This window comes from Phaethon aethereus (assembly GCF_964289735.1).
Source record: "Phaethon aethereus genome assembly, chromosome: 1".
Classification (NCBI taxonomy): Eukaryota; Metazoa; Chordata; class Aves; order Phaethontiformes; family Phaethontidae; genus Phaethon; species Phaethon aethereus.
Window position 1 is genome coordinate 215,817,089 of NC_138575.1, and position 20,093 is coordinate 215,837,181.

At 40.3% G+C, this 20,093-nt stretch overlaps 1 protein-coding gene across 4 annotated transcripts in view; it reads right to left on the reverse strand.

Moving 5' to 3' along the window:
* DLG2 (discs large MAGUK scaffold protein 2) overlaps positions 1-20,093 on the reverse strand; it is a gene marked incomplete at both ends in the record, with an annotated part of 787,463 nt that overhangs the window by 671,456 nt on the left and 95,914 nt on the right. Inside the window, one exon of one of the 4 annotated variants that reach the window (XM_082013951.1) lies at positions 9,943-10,893. The exons of the other annotated variants lie outside the window; for them this stretch is intronic. Coding sequence (XP_081870077.1) covers positions 9,943-10,041 — 99 coding nt within the window. Of the gene's footprint in view, positions 1-9,942; positions 10,894-20,093 lie in introns of those variants that run through there. 4 annotated transcript variants of the gene reach the window in all.

Sequence of the window (20,093 nt, forward strand, 5' to 3'; positions counted from 1 at the left end):
GTTCCCTCTCCTAAATCGAGGCCACAGACCACCCTCTGGCAGCAAGTGTTTTCTAAATGTTTTATGGACTTGATTATCTTGTTATGGAACTATGTTTATTACAGACTGGGATATCCCTGAGATATATAAGAATTTCAGGGCATCTCACTACCAGCTGACAATACCTCTCAGAAAGAGTGTACATGCCAGGACCAACATACTTTTTAACAACATACTTTAACAGGTGGTCTTTATGTGTTATATACCGGTCTTCCAAGGTGGTAGATAAGCATGCATTACTAATTTAAATGCCTTTATAGGTATGCAAACTTTTCATTCACTGAATTTCAAATAAAGTTTAGGTGGACATAGCTGAGCTGGTGGGACGTATCCCAGGGTGGTGTGTTCCAGAGACCCTACGTGCTGGACACAGGGTCTCTTGCCTTTTGCTGAGTCCAGAGCAGGTGTCTTATAGATTTGGGCTTGGAACACTAACACAGTATAACTGGGTATATTCCAGGTGGACTGTCACAGGATTGGCGGTCCAGAAAAACCAGGCTTGACAAAGCTGGAGTAGAGTAGAGTAGAGTAGAGTAGAGTAGAGTAGAGTAGAGTAGAACAGACTATTTCAGTTGGAAGGGACCTACAATGATCATCTAGTCCCACTGCCTGACAACTCAGGGCTGACCAAGTTAAAGCATGTTATTAAGGGCATTGTTCCAATACCTATTAAACATTGACAGGCTTTCTAGGAAGCCTGTTCAGGTGTTTGACCACCTTCTCTGTAAAGAAATACTTCCTAATGTCCAGTCTAAAAGTCCGCTGGGGAGGTTTATTATGGTTTCTGCCCTATTTGTTAGATTTTCCAAGCTCCCAGTTGTGGAATCATGCCTGAGACATTTATACCACATCTACTATGCTAAATACATCCATTTCTTAGCATGATCATTGGTTCCCAAGCCAAGTTGTTGAGAAAGTCTTGTGTCCATGTTGCATGTTGTTACTGAAGTGGCTTTTATATTAAATGAAACCGAGGAGATGTGTTAGAGGCTTTCAAACAACATGTAAAAGCAAGGGGCAGGGGTGGGAGGTGTTTGAAGATATATCCCAGAGGATAGGCTATAGGCTGCAATTAATCTTCCCTGGTGTAGTCTTATCCACGCTCCCTCTTGGAAAGAGTCCCTGGAGTGAACAATCCTTCAAGCCACGCCTACAAATTGTCTAGAAAGAGCTTGGGAGCACCCCAAAATACAACCAAGGAACAAAACTAACTATTTTGCATATGAGATATCAGGAGTTGAATACTTGAGTATACTAATTAGCCGTCTTTTATTTAGTAAAATAGGTATATCTAAAAAATTTTGCAGCTGGCCCAAGATCTGCAGTTACACCTCTGTTGCCTGTTTGCCCCTCTGCTCTGCTCAGGGGAGACCCCCCTGCAGTGCTGCGTCCAGCTCTGGAGCCCTCAGCACAGGAGAGACATGGACCTGTTGGAGTGGGGCCAGAGGAGGCCACAGAAATGATCCGAGGGCTGGAACAGCTCTGCTGTGAGGCCAGGCTGGGAGAGCTGGGGTTGTTCAGCCTGGAGCAGAGAAGGCTCCGGAGAGACCTTCTTGCAGCCTGCCAGTGCTTAAAGGGGGCTGATAAGAAAGATGGGGAGAGACTTTTTAGCAGGGCCTGTTGTGATAGGACAAGGGGCAATGGTTTTAAACTAAAAGAGGGTGGATTTAGACTAGATATTTGGAAGACATTTTTGACACTGAGTGTGGTGAAGCACTGTTACAGGTTGCCCAGAGAGGTGGTAGATGCCCCAACCCTGGAAACATTCAAGGTCAGGTCAGTGGAGGCTCTGCACAACCTGATCTAGTCGAAGATGTCCCTGCTCACTGCAGAGGGGTTGGACTAGATGACTTTAAATGGTCCTTTCCAACCCAAACTATTCTATGATTCTATGATTGCATAGGAGATGAGCTCACATCTTGCAAAGAAAGTGACCTTCTATGTATCTACATTGTCTTCTGCAGGCAGCTACGTATTGACATTGGCTCTGTACCTCTTTTGCCATATCTACAGAGCCTCCAGGTGATTCACTATGTGGACTTCAGTGCTGATATTAGCTTACACCTTTCTGAAAATTTGTATTTGGCATATTCCTTCTTAATTACACTGAACAGCTGTGAGCACCTCCTGAAGGACATCTCCCCAAAATGATGTGTCAGGATTCTCAGAATTAGGTTTCTGAAATGTCAATTTGAGGGAAAATTGAAAACCAAAAATTTTCAGTTTCACTGAGAGTCAGACGTTTTCCCAGAAAGCCTGCTTTCTGGCCACATGCAACTTGGTGGGAATCGTTTGAATAGCTAACGGGTGCAATTCCTCACTGAAACTGGGTGAAGAGGGCCATTTTTACCTTACAGATTCATAATAATACTCTCAGTACACTCAATAGCCAAATGACTCAAAAGAATAGCCCAAAATGCCAATACTTCATCAGATCATTCTGTGTCATCTCTCCTGGGATTATAGATCATTAACTTCTGCAGGGAGTCAGAGGAATCCCCATCAGTAATCTTTCTTCCCATTCAAGTTTCTGTTGCACTCAGCACAACCCCCAGCTAGGCTTCTCTTGAAAAATCCCATCTCTAATGATTAATAAGATTATATCGAATGCTTAAAGATGAAGGAAATATAATCAGAAAAGTCAAAGTAATAAATATATTTTAATAATGAGAATATTTCTGACAGCTACAGTGGAAATATAAAAGCTGCTTTTCAAAGATCAGGAGAACTGTTCAGTGACAGTTTTCAGTTTTATTGCTATTATCACTTAAATATATTTATACATAAGACTTCTTCATAACCATTCTCTTCTATGACATCTTTTACAGTTAAGATGAATGCCTATATATAGCCTTCTCTTAGTCAATAACTAGTTTGTAAAATCAAGCAGCTCATGTAACTGTGCAGCAAGTCATTCCAGTATTTATATATTTCTATTTGAAAGAACCTCATTTTATCTAAATATTTTGTACAATTTAAAGCAAGAATATATTTCTAAAATTGTCTGAGCAAACTCGGGACTTCTTCAAAATACCCAGCAATCCTTAGCTATGTGCCTCCTGCCTTACGTTTTCCATAGGTACACTTTGTTGTCATATTTCTAACCCAGTGCTTGTGAACCATGACAATCAACTCTGCTTTATTATTAGCTTAAAAAATAAACCCATTGCCCACTATATGTTCAAGGGTACAATACAGAGGTTATGCATATTGTCCTTTAGCTTCAGGTGAATTTTAAGTAATCTAGAGTGATGAAAATCAGACTCGATTGCTTTGCTACCAGTAAATATTCTTGTTGTGATGACACAAACATGCATAGGAAGCACCGTGGGCCATCCGGTCCAGTGTCCAGCCCCTGACGGCAGCTAGAAGCAGATATTCTGTCAAAATGTCGAAAAAAGGCCAGTGATTCCAATGATGTAGGGATTGAAGATCCCACCTCCAGCAGAAGTTTCTTTCAGTGTATACATTTTTCAAAACACAAAGCTTCATTAAGAAAGCCACTTTTAGTATTTTTTTTTCACTTTAAACTATCTGTACATTTGTTATGGAGTGATTTCTCAGGGCATCTCCTACCAGCCACCCATCTTCACAGCATACAGGGAGCTCACTGGCAACAAATGAGATGTGGTATTCTCACACAAGGGGAAATATTTTTAACAACTGATATTCATGCTTTTAGAAAAATATCTGGGCATCACCCATCCGGATGTTGGCCAGTGCCAGTGAGTGACAGCTAGTAAGTGAGCTCACTCCAAGACTGAAATGGTAACACTTGTTTGGTAACACTTGTTTGCATTCCCTAACCAGTGATCTAAATCTTGCATGATTGAGGGCATGGGCCCATCATTTCAGAGGATTCATGATCTAACTTTTTTTTCACATTTTCTGTATAACCAGGTCTCACTGGTGTTGCTTTCTTTTCAGGTCCTGCCTCAAGGACCCTTCCCAGGTCACTGCCTTCTCACCCTACCTCCGAGCTGCTGTTTCTGCATCATCCTTCCCTGTGCCTTTCCTCCACTTGCCCCACCTGGATCTTCTTGCTGCTGTCTCCTACCTCTCCATAGGCTTCCACCACCCTTGTGCCTCCTGTAATATTGATTTCTACGACACCCACGCTGAGTTCAAGATAACAAACTAAGGATCACTTACGAATCATAGAAAAGTTTGGGTTGGAAGGGACCTTTAAAGGCCATCTAGTCCACCCCCCCTGCAGTGAGCAGGGACACCTTCAACTAGAGCAGGTTGCTCAAAGCCCCGTCCAACCTGAGCTGGTATGTTGCCATGGATGGGGCATCTACCACCTTTCTGGGCAACCTGGGCCAGTGGTTCACCACCCTCATAGTAAAACATTGCTTCCTTATACCTAGTCTGAATCTACCTTATTTTAGTTTAAAACCATTACCCCTTGTCCTATCACAACAGGCCCTGCTAAAAAGTCTGTCCCCATCTTTCTTATCATGCCCCTTTAAGTACTGAAAGGCTGCAAGGAGGTCCCCCTGGAGCCTTCTCTTCTCCAGGCTGAACAACTGCAAGTCGCAGTCTACTCATCTCCGACACTGGAGTACTTCACCACTACAATCCTCCTCAATAGTTGGGAACAAGAAGTTCTGAAGAGTAGGATGCACTTTATAAACTTTTCAACACTGGGCTGAGTTCCTGGCAGAATCCCACCGCCTTATAACCTGTTACTTTGGCCTCAGAAAACTGCAGTCTTGTGGCCACTGAGTACATCTTTTCCCACACACATTGATGATGAGTGGGAACTACTGGGGAGGGCTTGTTCTTAAGCCAAGAGTGTTAAAGTGTAGAGTGTTAGGCAACGCCTAAAAAAAGATACAGCCAACTGAAATTGTTTGGGCTTACATCCCATGTCTAACTTGCATAGATGCTATGCCAGGGAAGAAACCTCTCCCTGCCTTGAGCGCTGTACACTAATGCACAAATCCTCTGTGACACAACTGATCATACTCAGAGCCTCTTGTCAGTGGCAATCCTGCATCTCTTCTGCAGCTCCTTCTATTGCTGAGCATTTTTATTTTAACACCACAGTGGCCTAACAAGACTAATATGTGGAAGTAGGTTTCTCAGTGCCGCTGTCAAATGTTATGCATAGCAAGTGGCAGTCATGTTCCAGCAGACTTACTCTGCCGATTGTCTATGAATAGGCAGTAAACTCTTTCAGAGAGTTCTGGAACCCTATACAATATATCAGTCTCTATAGATGGGTCACAGCAGTCAGAATGACCATGAGTACATTGCATTTGTACATCTCTCCAGTTCTGGCCCCCCAAAAATCAGAACTGAAATATGTCAGTGGAGTCAGAGGTTATGTCCACATCAGCAAGCAGAAGGAATTGATCCACAGAATGAAGAGTTGGTAAGAACGACTCAACCACAACATTATACATATGTTTGGTGTTTTGCTTTGAAATAGTGCTAATCTATTTTTATATACTGAATACCCCTGAGATTTTGCAGAGTTCTTGATATGTTCTTGGAGTGCATCTTTCTGCTTAATTTAATCAAAAAGGCATCACATTTGAGAACTCCAAGCCTACTCTGTAATGCAAAACAAAGCTGGACACATGGGTAGGGCTGGGAGATTAATTTCAAAAGCTCATTTATAATTAGAATGAATATTCTATCTAGTGGCATCCAGAAATCACCTCATACTGTCCCATGAAATGTAAAATCCCACTTGAGTTCATGGAGATGCATTAAGAAGCTAAAGCATGCCTGGCTTTGAGCATGGTCTACTGTGTATCATACCTAGTTGGAGAATTATATTCCTGTCATTTCAAATTATTTTTTCTTACAATAACCAGGTCTAGACTATGACAATATAGAGACTATTCTAAATCAAGAACTAAGTGACATACCAGAGTTTCTTCAAGAGACTAATACTGCTGGTACAGAAAACTAGGAGTTTGCTCCTAGTTTGAACATTATAAAAATAATAAATATGAATCTCAAGACATTCAGTAATATCCACTATTTGTTTTAATAATAAAACTTTCTGTATTGAAACAGTTTTGCAAAACATGTAAGTTTTGGCAGCTGAAGAAACTGATTTTACTTTCACACTCACCTTGGAGAGTGGAATAGGTCCCTATTTGGCTATTTCAGCTAAAACAGAGAAATAGTAGGAAAAAAATACCAAAATCAGCTACTGTAACAGAGTACTGGTTGTGATAAATGTGGTAGGAGGAAAGAAAGGAGACAAGGAAGAGAGGGAGGTATATCTTATCCTTTAAAAAAAAAACCCAAAAACCAAAAAACCACCTTTTAAATTATGCTAGGACAGGTATAAAAATAAACCTAAATCACAGGGAAAGTAGGATTTATCAAAATACCTGGTCAAGGTCAACAAACAGGGAAGTCATTCATTTTTCAATGGAATCTCCTCAATATCTATTTCAATATATAGAAGTAAAGGAGATAAGACAGAAAAACACTTCCATGTGAGTGTCAGAATTGTGGCTGAAATGTAATTTAAGAAACATCTCAGTCAATCTGAAATCCTTTCCTGGCACTCCTAATAAAAGCAAAATGAACAGGATATTAAGAGTCGGGAGATAACTCTTCTGCAGTACTGAATGAACTATTACAGGGCCCAGTTCAGCAAAGTGAGTAAGCACATACCGACATTTAAGTGTGTATTTAAGTCTCATCATCTTCAGTGAGAATCTGATATATGCCTTGGCACTCCTCTCAGTGGAGATCTGTGAATGAAGGTCTGTCTTACACACAAGCCATCCTATTTAATCCACAGGCACAAACCTGTCCAGTAGCTGTAGAGCAGCTCTAAGACAGGGGGTACACACTCATGTCTCAACCCTGCACGATTATGAACAAAAAAGTTCTGCCAAACACCTCCTGGCACCTGTTTATCCCCCCTCTGCCTTGGCTCTGTACCGCTGTGATGGAAACACTGGTACTTCCCTACCAGAAATGGGAGAATTGTTTAAATGTGTTAAAGCTGGTTGCAATAGTGGCACTTCAGTTAGACACTACTTAGCTTTTCAAATTAAACTGCTCTGAATTCTTTGTAATTTTAAGGTCAAGGATCATAAAACTGGGCATCATTGAAAGTAAAGGTCAAGGACAAGGTCAACTATCAAAGTCTGGGAAAACAAGCTGAAAGGGAAAACCTTCCCGCAGGCACAGTTAAGACTCCTCCACTGCCTTCTTTGCAACATATGGTGTAGTAAGACATGCACACCCTCTTCCTGCCCCCCCAAATTAACTCCCTGGCACCACCTGTTCAGAGTGAGCAGACTGTAAAATTATTGCATTGGGAACAGATAAAAATGGGTGTAATGGTTCTGATGTGGCGCGTTTCTCTCACTCACTTCTGTGCCCATAGGAAAAGACGACTGCATCTGGCTCAAAATTAAAAGTATAAAACTGTAAATCAAAGGTATGAACAATATTTCATTCCTGTAACTTGCACTGTCCTTTTGAAAGGAGGTAGTTAATAACCTGACCTGGTTATTTTATCACTTGGAGATATTTGACTGAACTTTAAATTCCTTTGTTGTCTATTCTACTATCTATATTTTAAAACTCTCCTATTCTGAGGACCTGATTTCTCCTCTGCCACCCGGAACATAAAGTGTCATTCCAGTATATTACTCTCCTTCCCAAGTTCAAGAACCATGCGATTGCAGATGTCTTAATATTATGACCATGCTTAGATCCATGATTTCTCGCCATGTAATTAAAGGATTTCCTAAAAAGAAACACCCTTACTTTTTTTTCAGACTTCTTTGCTTGTTAACAATGGGTCTGCACCCATAAATCTAGAAATATAACCCTAAGTGTCCAAACCAAAAAGTTATGTATTTACATTAGGGGCTGCAAAACAAAAGGAAATGAGAAAAAGATATTTGAAGTGAGGTGATTCACTGGTATATATAGAGAATATTTCATGTTTGCTTGATGGTGGTATCAAAGGATACTAATCTGACACATGTTGAACCGATCCAAGATAACTCAGTTCGCTCCTGCTCCTTCTAATCTTTCTGAAAATGATCACTATCCTACACATCCACTTTTCATTTGGGAAGTAGTTCATACACCACCACAAGAAGATAAAACATTGACTGTGACTAACTTAATGAGCCTGAAGTGCTAAAGAAAGAGGATGAAAAAAAAGTTTGAAATTTATGATTTTTATTCTCCTGCTTCTTCCTAACAGGATCTGAAAATCATGAAAGAACTTAAGTGCATCAGAGAATATCCTTTGAAAATCATGCTTACAGGCAGGAATACAAATTGGCTACCAGTCCCTAGGCCATTGCCTGCCTTTGTGGAAGGACAGCTTGCATTTAATTTGCCCTGACTAACAATTCACCTTTATTAATTAGAATTTAACAACACTTGAAAACAAGAGGTTTTAAGTTTTTAAAGTTAATATTAAAAAAATATTAATTGTTCTTATGAAAAAGATGTAAAATAAAAAAAGTTTTAAACTGTTAAGCTCTTGATGCTATGTATAACACTAGTGGCATCATGACACAGCAATTAATTTATAACTCTTTTGCTAATTAGAACATATTTTTGCCTATTTAAAATGGAAGTGAAGAAACAAGAAACTTTAGTTCAGGAAAGTCTCAAGTAACCAGAGATGTACGCAGGCCATAATTTGAGTAAAAGGAGAAGGTAGACAAATAAACTGTAAATGTTTGACTGTAACCCAATCTGAGTTTATTATACAAAGCAGTAGATGATCTGTCCTTAACTTCTAGTCGAATTACATTTAGGGAGCATTGGGTCATCTATAACCTATTTCATAAAATTACTTCATTTCATTTAGACTATCACATAGGAGCTAAAAAAAATTACACTGTGTTCATTAGTTTGTGGACTGTACAACTAAAATTTGATTTTTGTAGCTTAGCCATCTTTGAGGATTAAAAAAGTTACACAGATGATTTAAAAATAATTACTGTCACTAGCATTTTTTATACAACTGCTCATTTCCTACTTTAATTAAACATCGAGGAACAGTTTTAATATCATCCAGTATTTAAGGATAGCAAGGAAAAGGAATGGGACAAAATCTGTAACCCCCCTGTAAACTCATCATGATTGACCCAGTGATCCAAGAATCAAACTTGTTTACACAAAGATAACAAGTTTTAAAAACATGCCATCACTTCTGAATTATTTCAGTAAAATAACCAGGAACATTGGTTATACTCTAATGTCAAGTTAGGATGTATATGGGAAAAAATATAGTCCAATCCAACACCTTTGTTAAAAAAATTGGGACGGGATTGCATTACCCAGCCAGAAGAGAAACTTCTCTGGCTAACTGCGCCACCTTTTGATTTAAATGTAAAAGAGAAATTAAATGATTGTCCAGTCCCTAGAAGAAAACACTTATTTAAAGATATTCCTGTAGTCTTCAAAACAGGTTCAGAACCTTACTTTATGTATTTCTTACAGAGAAGTGCAGGGCTGTATACTTTAGTATTGTTCTTATGGTTAAAAGCCATGTCAACAATATAAAAGGAAAAAATATATTCATTCTTGCTGGTTTGTGTGTTTGCAATAACAGTATACACATCAAAATCTGTAAAGCTGGGCAAAAGGCAGAGTAGTGGTTTAGTAATCTTAGCACTGTCAGCTAAGTATACAATCAACTCTAAAACAAATGCTTCATAATCCGTTAGATTCTCCCGTGTAAATCTATGCTCATACAACCCTGGGAAATAAAAAAGCTTTACTTCTGATTTTTTCCCTAACATTTAAAATGTATCGGCTGTAAGTTCTAATTTATAGCCAACATATCACCATTTGCACTGAAATCTCTAGTCAGACACAAAATTACATAGCACAGATATTCAAAGGAGTTACAGCATGCATTTAAATACATTAACCACATCCTACCTTGCATCCAAACATCAACGACAAAGTGTTGTTGGTGCATGCAACTTTGCAGTGGCAAATCATTGGTGTAAAGCAGTCAGGATTTTTAACAATAGGGCACATTCCTTTAGTGCTGCAGTAGTGGCAGCCTACTGAAGGCTAAAAACAAGTAGCTAGTACAGCACATGGAGTGGCAACATATGCTGCTCAACAGCTAGCTTTTCTCTTGCTGGTCAGAAGCAGCCTGCTTGAATCTCTACCTGTGTCCCATTCAGCCATCCCCTTCTTCGTTGATGAATCAACGATGCAGCATTGATCACGAATCTCAGGATTTCCCTTCCTCTGGGAAATTAGTTTTTACATTGGGGGGAAAAAAAAGAAAAAAAAAAAGAAAAAGAAAGAAAAAAGAGAGAAATGGAAATGAGGGGGACTAGCAGGTGTGGCAGTATTAGCATGTAAAAGGATGTAAACGCCTACTCATAACAATCACATAAGATTGTCATGCTAGCTGAAGTGGGCTGAAATTATTCCATCGGAAGAAAAATACTGCAGCTCCTGATTTGGTAAAAAGCCAGTGAGTTGCTGCAATACATAGTCATTGTGGGGAGAGAAGAGAAAAAAAAATTACTTATCTAAGAAGCCAGAATCCTCAGCCTTTATCAATATGCATTCCAGTAAGGATTCCCTTTCCAGCGCCTCCCCGAGAAAAAGAATCAAATCAGTCGCAACTCCGGAGAAGCGATGACCTTTGCTTTCCCCAAAAAGATGAATCTCAGCATGAAACAAACTGTACTCAAAGCTGAAAATCCCAGATGCTGGGAGTTTGCAATCAGAGAAATACAAGTAACATTTATCCAATCCTGGCTTGCCACATGGGAGCTTTCTCCAGGCACAAATTTACAAATAGACAGGTTGAAGGATTGCAGGAGACACTGAATAAAGATATGGAGTTACACGGAAAATGCACCAGCATGAAGCTTAAACCGCAACCTCTTTTAAACTCTGCTTTTGAGGCAATGTAACTACTGGCTCCAGCTAGCACCGTTATCCTATAACGGCTTGCTGTATTCCAGAAATGCAATAATTAAAGAAGTTTGGGAGCATAACGCTGGTTTGGATTCAGTTACAGCTGTCGCTGTTCCTTCAGTTAAAGCAACACCAGCTGAAAATGCATAATAAAGCATTTGGATGAGCAAGCCGCTAGCTGTGCTTTTTAAGAGGATTATTTATATCAGAAGTTGGATGAATATGTCCTCCAGTTTTAGGTTCGGTCATGGCAGACACACAAATATAAAATGAAAAGGCTACAATTATAGAAAATCAAGCGATGTCTTCAATGATTTCGCAGCTGATAGCAAGGTAAAACCCAGCAGTTGTTTCACAGTGACTTGACCCTGCTTTTTTGCGACTCACTAAGCTCTGCCCACCAAATTAGAAACTCTTTCTAAAGAAATGAGAGCAGCTTGTCTCCCTGGCAATTGCCAGTTCTTAAGGCACACTGAAACAATTTTCTGTAATAAACTCAAACTAGAAATTTGTTATCCAACAGAATGGAGAAAATGGCAAATGGAGGTCTCTCTATGCAGCCAGGTCAAGCAGTACAGAGGGTGAACAGTACAGAATTTTGAAAAAGATCTGCCTGAGACCGCAGACCCTAACGTAGGAGACATCTTCTGTTAAGATTTTATATTTATGTAAATATATATACGTGCATGTGTATTGCATGTATGTATATAGCTAAATTTTAAGAATTTCTTCAGTATAACTTATGCTCGCTTTGCAAAGTTCAAAACCGTAAAAGAACCATTATCTTAAACAGCTTTGATCCTACTCTTGCACCATACAGTAACTTTATTTTTATCCAATTTTTGTGTGTAGCTAAATTTCAACTTGGCATAATATTTTCTGATTATTGTTTCTCACTCTATATTTTTGAACTTAGAGCTTGCAAGAGCCCAAGCTCAGTAAAATGACGGTAGTTTCTAGATTGAAATGGCAGATTGAACTGCTCCACAGTTGGAGTTACAATCCAGTCCCATTTCTGAAGATTTATTTCTTGCAAATAACAGACCCTTACAACCCAGTGTCCTCAATTCACTCTCCTCAGACTTTTTGTTCCTAACAGCCTGGACACGAGCGTTACACGTCAGGGGAGTTCACTGCGTGGATGCCCATCCATCAGCTATCAATAATCTAACTTGGTCCGACCTGTTAGTCCAAAGTGGCATCGCAGCAGCACTTTTTTCCAACTTGCTGTGCTTGTTATCATCTGAAACAATGGCTGAGCCTGTTTAGAAATGTGCTATGGTGACAAACAGCAGCTGTAACATTGCTGAATCTTTGATCTGTTTATTCCTAGCTTGCCTGTCTCGTTATTAAGCTATATATTATACAGATTTTCTTTCAAGTATTGTCTCTCGCATAACCGGCACTGGTGTAAATATAGAAAAGTGTAGTTTCCATGACAATACATTCCATAGTTACAGCCAGCAGCCACTATCATTAAAACATGAATCACAGTGCTACCTTAAGGTGTGAGCACGCTACATCAGTGGCCTTAGAAGCGTTAATTTGGGATGGGGGTGGCATGACAATATTTTTAGGAGACGCTACTACAGAATGCCAGAAAACTGTGCCATTTAACTGTTTTAGCAGTTCTAATATCCACCCATCTAAGACATTTAAGTGATCAGTAACCCTCTCAATCTGCCCTAACCATTAGAATTTCTCATATAAGAATACATCACATCTGCGCTTTTCAATGTTTTAAACACAATGTCGTGATGTAAAACTGTACTTACAATCATACAAATGTGATTTCGAATTAACATCACAGGGCCTAATTAAAATCACCTGCATTTAATTTCAAATTCAGATTTCAAAGAAGGGAAGGAATATCAGCCAGTTAGCCTCTTGGATCTTTTGGATCTGAGCGCATTCAGCTTGCTCGTGCTCTCAAAAGGGAGGACATTCTTGTTCATTAAAATTCCCAGTTCTTCCCCAGTCCCTGACACTATTACGGATTTTCAACCTGAAAAGGTTTCACCTGTGATTTCATTTCAGTGTTAAGATGCATCAAACACCACTCACCCAAGTGTTGCGCAAGGCACAAAGTAAATCCCTTCACACTTAAACTAATTGTTGCTTTCAAGTGAAAAACAGTTACCTGATGCACAGTCATTTGGGAAAAGATCAGAAAAGGAAGATTCGTTCCAACGACAGATTGGAATAATAACTCATATAGCAATGGGCCAAGACAATTATTTCAATTAAGTGACAACCACAACTGCCATAAGAAAACATTTGCTCAGAGATCCTTCTCTATCTTTTTTTTTTTTTTCCCAGTAGCACTCATCACAGATACAGAAGTAAATTGCTAATTGCCAGGAAAGGCTTTGAAATCACAGCCATACTGCAGGAGCAAGGGCTCTTGGAAAATCTATGTCCACATTTTTGCTCTGTCTGATGGGATACGCAGATGGAACATACATTGTGGGTGTTGCTGTATGAAAAAGAGAGTCCACAGATCTCCTGAGTTTTGTGAGCCCTCCACCTTGCTTTGGACTTGAGTGCACCGATCCAGCCTACTTGCTGGCAACCACGGTGCTGCCACAATGAGGTGCACCTCTTTTGCTGTTAGCACAAAGAGGGAGTCCCAGCAAAACGCAGTGTAGTTATTGACAGAAGCTTTGAGTAAATCCACCCTGCCAGTGAATAAGTCACCCGCAACCGTCTGAGCTTAGTCTTTGTAAAAGTTACTCTCTCTGGTATCTGCTGGATTTGGGAGGAACAACAACTGTTGCTCCACTTATCATTTCCATTTGGTCCTTTCAGCTAGCAAAACTTCTCCCACTCTACCAGTCTCTGGCAGTTGCCTTCACCCAACCTTTCCAGGTTCTCCAACAATGTCTCCCTTTCACACTGCAACATTATGTGGAAATAGATGAATTAACTTGGAACAACTGAATTCCATTTCTGGAAGCTTTACGGTCATGTTTGCATGGTACTTCCTCACCCGAAGTGTATATACCTCCTCCTGGAGCTAGTTCAAATAGCCATTCTTAGCCCTGCACCTGACATATCATGTGAGAATCAAGAAGACCAATATAAGTAAAAATAAAAGTAAAGACCTGGAGAGTCACAAAGAATTTTTACACATTCACCCTTGAATATATTAGGATATTGCTGTCGGGTATTTTTTTTTCTCTGCTGTTTCTGTTGAGAAAATGGCTTATTTTTTGGTACTATAGTATAGATTTGTGTATTTCCCCTTCCTTATTTTCACTACTCAACTTCTTGTTCTATTGCTATACCATTAGAAATTCCTCTAGCCCCTTACCACATCCATTACATACCAGAAGATCGAGATGATTTATAGACCCTTGGCCAAGCTATATGCATTGGTAACTTTCTTCTTCTAATCTTTTGTTAGAATTCAAAATCACCTTCTCTATAGAATTCAAAATCACCTTCTCTATTGCTCTTCTCTGAATTCCCTGTACGTTAATCAAGCCTTCTAAAAACTAAATGTGTCCCTGACAGTGATTAAAGAGAAGTCTTCTCAAAGAATCATATTAGATGAAAGAAAATGGGAAAAGGTTTGTTACACTACAGGCAGCTTGTACAAAAGGAACCAGAGTATATATTTTATATAAATATAAAACAAACTTGAAAGATTCCCCATCAAAACAAAACAAATCAAAAAAATACAAATGACTGCACAGAATTTGTCACATGTTCCTTAAGAACAAAAGAGTCTCAAACGTATAGTCTAAAACAAAATCTTCACAGCTGTCCTGCCATTTGGAGGGACTCAGGGCATTTCAAGGACCTCAGCTATGTCTAGACTTTATGTGAGCTTATCATTTTGGGGAATAGAATTGAGATGACAAGCCTTTATTTTTCTGATACTTGTCTGTTGGTGAGTATCAGAAGTATAGACTTAGTTTGCCTGAAAATCCACGTCCTTTGGAACAATTATCATAGAGACTCATAGAATAGTTTGGGTTGGAAGGAACCTTTAAAGGTGACCTAGTCCAACCCCCTTGCAGTGAGCAGGGACATTTGCAGCCAGATCCGGTTGTTCAGAGCCCTGTCCATCCTGACCTGGAATGGTTCCAGGGATGGGACATCTACCACCTCTTTGGGCAACCTGGGCTAGGGTTTCACCACCCTCATTGTCAAAAACTTCTACCTTAGATCTAGTCTAAATTTAAAGCTCGTTTAGTTTAAAACCATTACCCCGTGTCCTATCGCAACAGGCCCTGATAAAAAGGCTGTCCCCATCTTTCTCATAAGCCCCCTTTAAGTCCTGGCAGGCTGCAAGAAGGTCTCCCCGGAGCCTTCTCTTCTCCAGGCTGAACAACCCCAACTCTCTCAGCCTGGCCTCACAGCAGAGCTGTTCCAGCCCTCTGAGCATTTTGGTGGCCTCCTCTGGCCCCGCTCCAACAGGTCCATGTCTCTCCTGTGCTGAGGGCTCCAGAGCTGGACGCAGCACTGCAGGGGTGTCTCCCCAGAGCGGAGCAGAGGGGCAGAATCCCCTCCCTCGCCCTGCTGACCACACGGCTTTGGGTGCAGCCCAGGACATGGTTGTCCTTCTGGGCTGTGAGCACACAGCATTGAAGCCTACCCAGGAAATACCCTACAGTCACTGGATATCAGCTCAAGAGCAGCTAAAATTGATGGAGGAACTATTTTGTGATCTGTCCACATCTCATGTAAAGCTATGTTTGAACATGCACTAAGGGTTAATATGAGATTGAATTTTCAGCCCCACTCTTAGAAATGGAGTTAAGGTGTCTTTTTCTTGTGTCCAAAGGCTCAAGGACTAGACTAGATCTGGGCCAGTCCTGCCATATGGAGGAGATGAATGAGCCACTGGTGTGGAGGTGGGACATAGAACCTCAAGGACATCCATGTGGAGACATGTTTACTACCTATGCAAGATGCCATTGCGACTGCTGGGACCCACCTCTTCCACTGTCATGAGCAGCAGCTGCTGCATCCACACAAAGGCTTTCCCAGATCTCTGTATATAGACAGGGATGAGTTGCCAGTTGGGTCCTACCAAGACAAGAGCAGACCCTGCTGGCGGAGAGCTGCTTTGCTTGACTTAGAGCTGAAAAGAGCATGGACAACTCATGGAGATAGAAAGTTCTCCTTACGCACCTTGAGATGTCAGCATGGAGGCAGATAGATAGCCAGAGGACAGTTTGGATGCTCTGAAAAATACCTATACGTCAAAAATTCTGATATTGTAGGCAACTTGGAAAGCATTATATGACTCACTCTCTCTCCACCTGAAGATGGAGATAATGCCTTCCAGTTAAATGCCCCTTCTTCTAAGTACACAGTCATATAAACAGTGATTTTTAAGTTAGTGGGAATACTCTTACAAGAAGTACTCATGTTCATAAGTGTTTACACATTTTAAAGTGCCACATCACCAGCATAGTTTTACATTTTTAACTAATGGAAAATTGTCTGAATTATTTCTGAAAATGATTGTGATCTGTTAAATCATTTACAAAGTCACCAATTGCATATAATTTTTTAAAGCAACTTCTTCAGCTAGGTATAAATTTAAAAAAAATATGAAAGGGGAGAAAAATTACTCAAATTAAATACCAGCTTAAAGGAAAAAAACAAGCATATTACTGTCAGTCCTCAATAGCTACAAAACAGCTCTGCTTTTCTGAGGATTCCTATTTATATCTTGTGTTAGAATTTTTAAGATTTTCTGTGACAAATTAAACAGAAATATAGGCCTGGTCCTGCTGACACAGAGTGAAAACAAGCACACAGCACATTCAGAATATATAGGCCCCACTTTAATGTCATTATGTAGACCTACTAATTTCTTCAAGTGATTGTAGTGTAATATATATGCACCTAAATGAGCTTGAAATGATCAGTTTAGTCACCACATGCTAGAGCTCACATGGACTAAGAGCTTCAGGATTTACGCAGACTGCTGGGGCAGAAGAGGAGTTAGCCTACACTGAATTTTGTGTTACTACACGGTGGCTAACACGAAACTAGCTATCTCAGTTATGTCAATATGCACTGAAGTTATTGCACCAAACACATATTTACTACATGTGTTAAATAGAGGCGTAAGCCTAGCCACAGTCACCAGCTCTGCACGTACGTCCTTCCTGCTGCGTGCAAGTGGGACTCCCCCAGTAGGAAGCACAACAATTGGTAGTAATTTTCCAGTAATTTTCCAGCCTCCCTTTGAATTCATATAAACTTCTACTTCCATAACATCCTTTGGCGAGAAGTTCCTCAGGCCTTCCACTTCTCCTATGAATCTCTCTTTTTTTGTTTATTTTGAATCTTACTCCTGATATCTTTATCAGCTGTCTCAACATGTTGCAATGGAAGAAACAAGGAACAGTCAACTCCTATTCATCCTCTACATGTCACTCATGATTTTATAAACTGGTGCTGTCTCCTAACTGGTCTCTCTTCCGTAATGAAAAGTTGTAGCCTAATAGATTTCAGTTGTTATAACAGCAAGCTTTTATATATTTGAAGATGGTCATTGTTTATCCCAACTTGTTCTACTTAATTCTTGCAAACTTTACCATAGCTCATACATTACAAAATCTTTAATGTCCTTGATCTTTTCCGCTAAATCCTGTCCATGCCTCTCAAAGTGTGCATCCAAACCATGACATTGCCCAGCAGAATAATTCCTTCCTTCTCTCACTTACGGTAATTCTCTAAATATAGCTCAAGTTTTTTACATTAGCTTTGCAATAGCCTCACATTTTTCACTGAGACTCACTCTGGGATTCATTTCTACCCAACCCCATCCTTCTCTGCTGCCTGTCTAATCAATACACATTTGGTATTCGTGCAATTGGATATCCCTTCCTACATGCAACACTTCACATTTGTATTTCATGCTATTGCTTTCAGGCCATTTATTTATGTTGAACTTTCCACGTGCCTTTCCTCTGACAAATTCCAGGATGTTCAGGATATGGAGTTCAATAAAAAGTACTTGGAAGCAGTTCTTCCTGGGATTTAGAATAGCTGGAGTGTAGTGTTACACGCCCAAAAAGAGTTTCAAAGGGGAAGTCCACTTTCAAAAAAATGTGTCTCTGGTTACTGAGAAGATAAATACACTGCTTGGACCTCATTGCCTTTGGATCATATGGAATTCAAATTTTGCTGATCCTTAATGGCCCATATAGGTGGAAAGTCAATAGGGACTACACCTGGTTGAAGGAAAATAAGGAGTCTGTCCCTTTTGAGTCATGTGTGAAATACTGTTATGATCTAAATAAAAGTTAGGAGACCAAAGAAATCACAAAATAAAAAAAAAAAAAGAAAAAGCAAGAAAAAATTATTATTATTAACTTGACAATTTCCTGAAAGTGTTTCACACGGGCTTGGCATTAATTTTCAAATGTGGTTCCCATAATTTGCTTTTATTAGAAAGCCAGTGCCTATACTACCATCTCTAGTACTGCGAAGTTCAGACTGCTGCTGGCAGCTCCAGAGAGGAACCACTGGAAACCAGCCTTCATTTCTTGTGTCATATGGTACTACTATTTAGAGAGGAATGATAAGGCTAAAGGAAAAGAACTTGATGAGAGCAGAAGTAAAAATAAAACCGATGATGCATCACAATTCACGAGAAGGTCGGGCTTCCTGGCACTTTGGAGAAATGAATTTTTCACAACATTATTAGCTTTTTGCAAGCAAATGACTGCAAAATGTCGTTGAACAAAGCTATAATTTCAGGCAGAGAAAAATAAATAAATAAATAAATGGACCAAGCCTAAAACTAAATCCTATTTTGTAAAGTCTTACACTACTTGTTCCGTATTATTATGGTTCAGACTTACTATAGGTAAAGGTGCAGGCACCCTGACTGGGTGTTGATCAGATATACATTTCATGTCAGAGATGAACCCAGGCTGTTGCCACATGTGCCAGAAGCAGGAGAACAACTTTGGTTTCGTCTGTGAGGATTTTTTTTTCTCAGAAATTCTCCCTGATGTAAGGAGAAGGAAGTCCTGATTAACAAGATGTTTGATTTCTTTTTTTTTTTTTACAATTTTTCTCTCTATATAAAAGTATCTATTTTTCCCAGTTCCCATTAAAACCATGTTTTCCAGCAGCTCTCAGCAGTTAGGAAGATTGTCACTGATTTTTCTCAGATTTTCTTAACAGGAAATTCGATGCTCATTTCTGGCAAATGCCACTTTTCTTACATTTAATGGCTTTGAAATTCCCATTCCATAAAAAAAAAAAGACAAAAAAAGCCCAAAACCAACCCTAAACTTCATTCACTCCAATGTCAACAGAATGCAAATAAGAGATGCGATTGCGGTCGCAGCTAAATTCTACAGCGAGTTTTCTGACAAAACTCCAGCAACACTATAGCAGAAACAGCTGTATGCCAACGTCTGCTTAGACGCTCTCTTTGCTGGCTTTTCTAACCCCAGTGTGCTCAGGACGGGCCATGGACGTTGGCCCTGGACACAGCAAGCACACAGGATCCCCTTTCGTGACCCTGAGAGTTTAATTTGGGGAGCAGAGACTGCAGATCCCTCCGTTAAATACACCCATCCCAAATCTAGGAAAGAAGCATTGTCAACAAGGCAAAACCGTCAATGCCCACAGTTTACTTTTTGGAGGGGGGACTGTCCTTGCCTCCAGACCGCACAGAGATGCCAGCCAGCTGAGCTGCCAATAAACCCAAGGGACCGTTGAAAAAAAATGCCTCTGAAAGACTTGTTCTCCCCTCCTCTCAGCTGTTCCTGTGTGTCTTGCTCTGTAGCCTGATCAGTTTTTCACAGTGGGAAAAGAAAAGGTTCTCCAGTGAAAGCTGGGAGGGTGCTGCTTCTGTGTTTTTAATACTGCGGCACAGACAACAGCTTTTCTCTGCCTCCATGGGCTGATGCCCATCGTCATGGCTTTAAAAGCGAGACTGCAAAGCCTTGCGGGCTACAAAACACAGATGGAGGAGAAGAGAGTTTCATCCTGGGTTGCCTGGGAATCCTACCAATCCTCTCATTCCTGGGAGCTTCTGGAGCGGGCACTCTCAGGGCCAGGCGCTCCCCTGGGGCTCGCAGTCCTCGACCCTCCGCTGCAGCGTCTTCAGGGGGAAGCACGGGGCTGACGACAGCGGTGAGCACTGGCCACTGGCCCCTTGC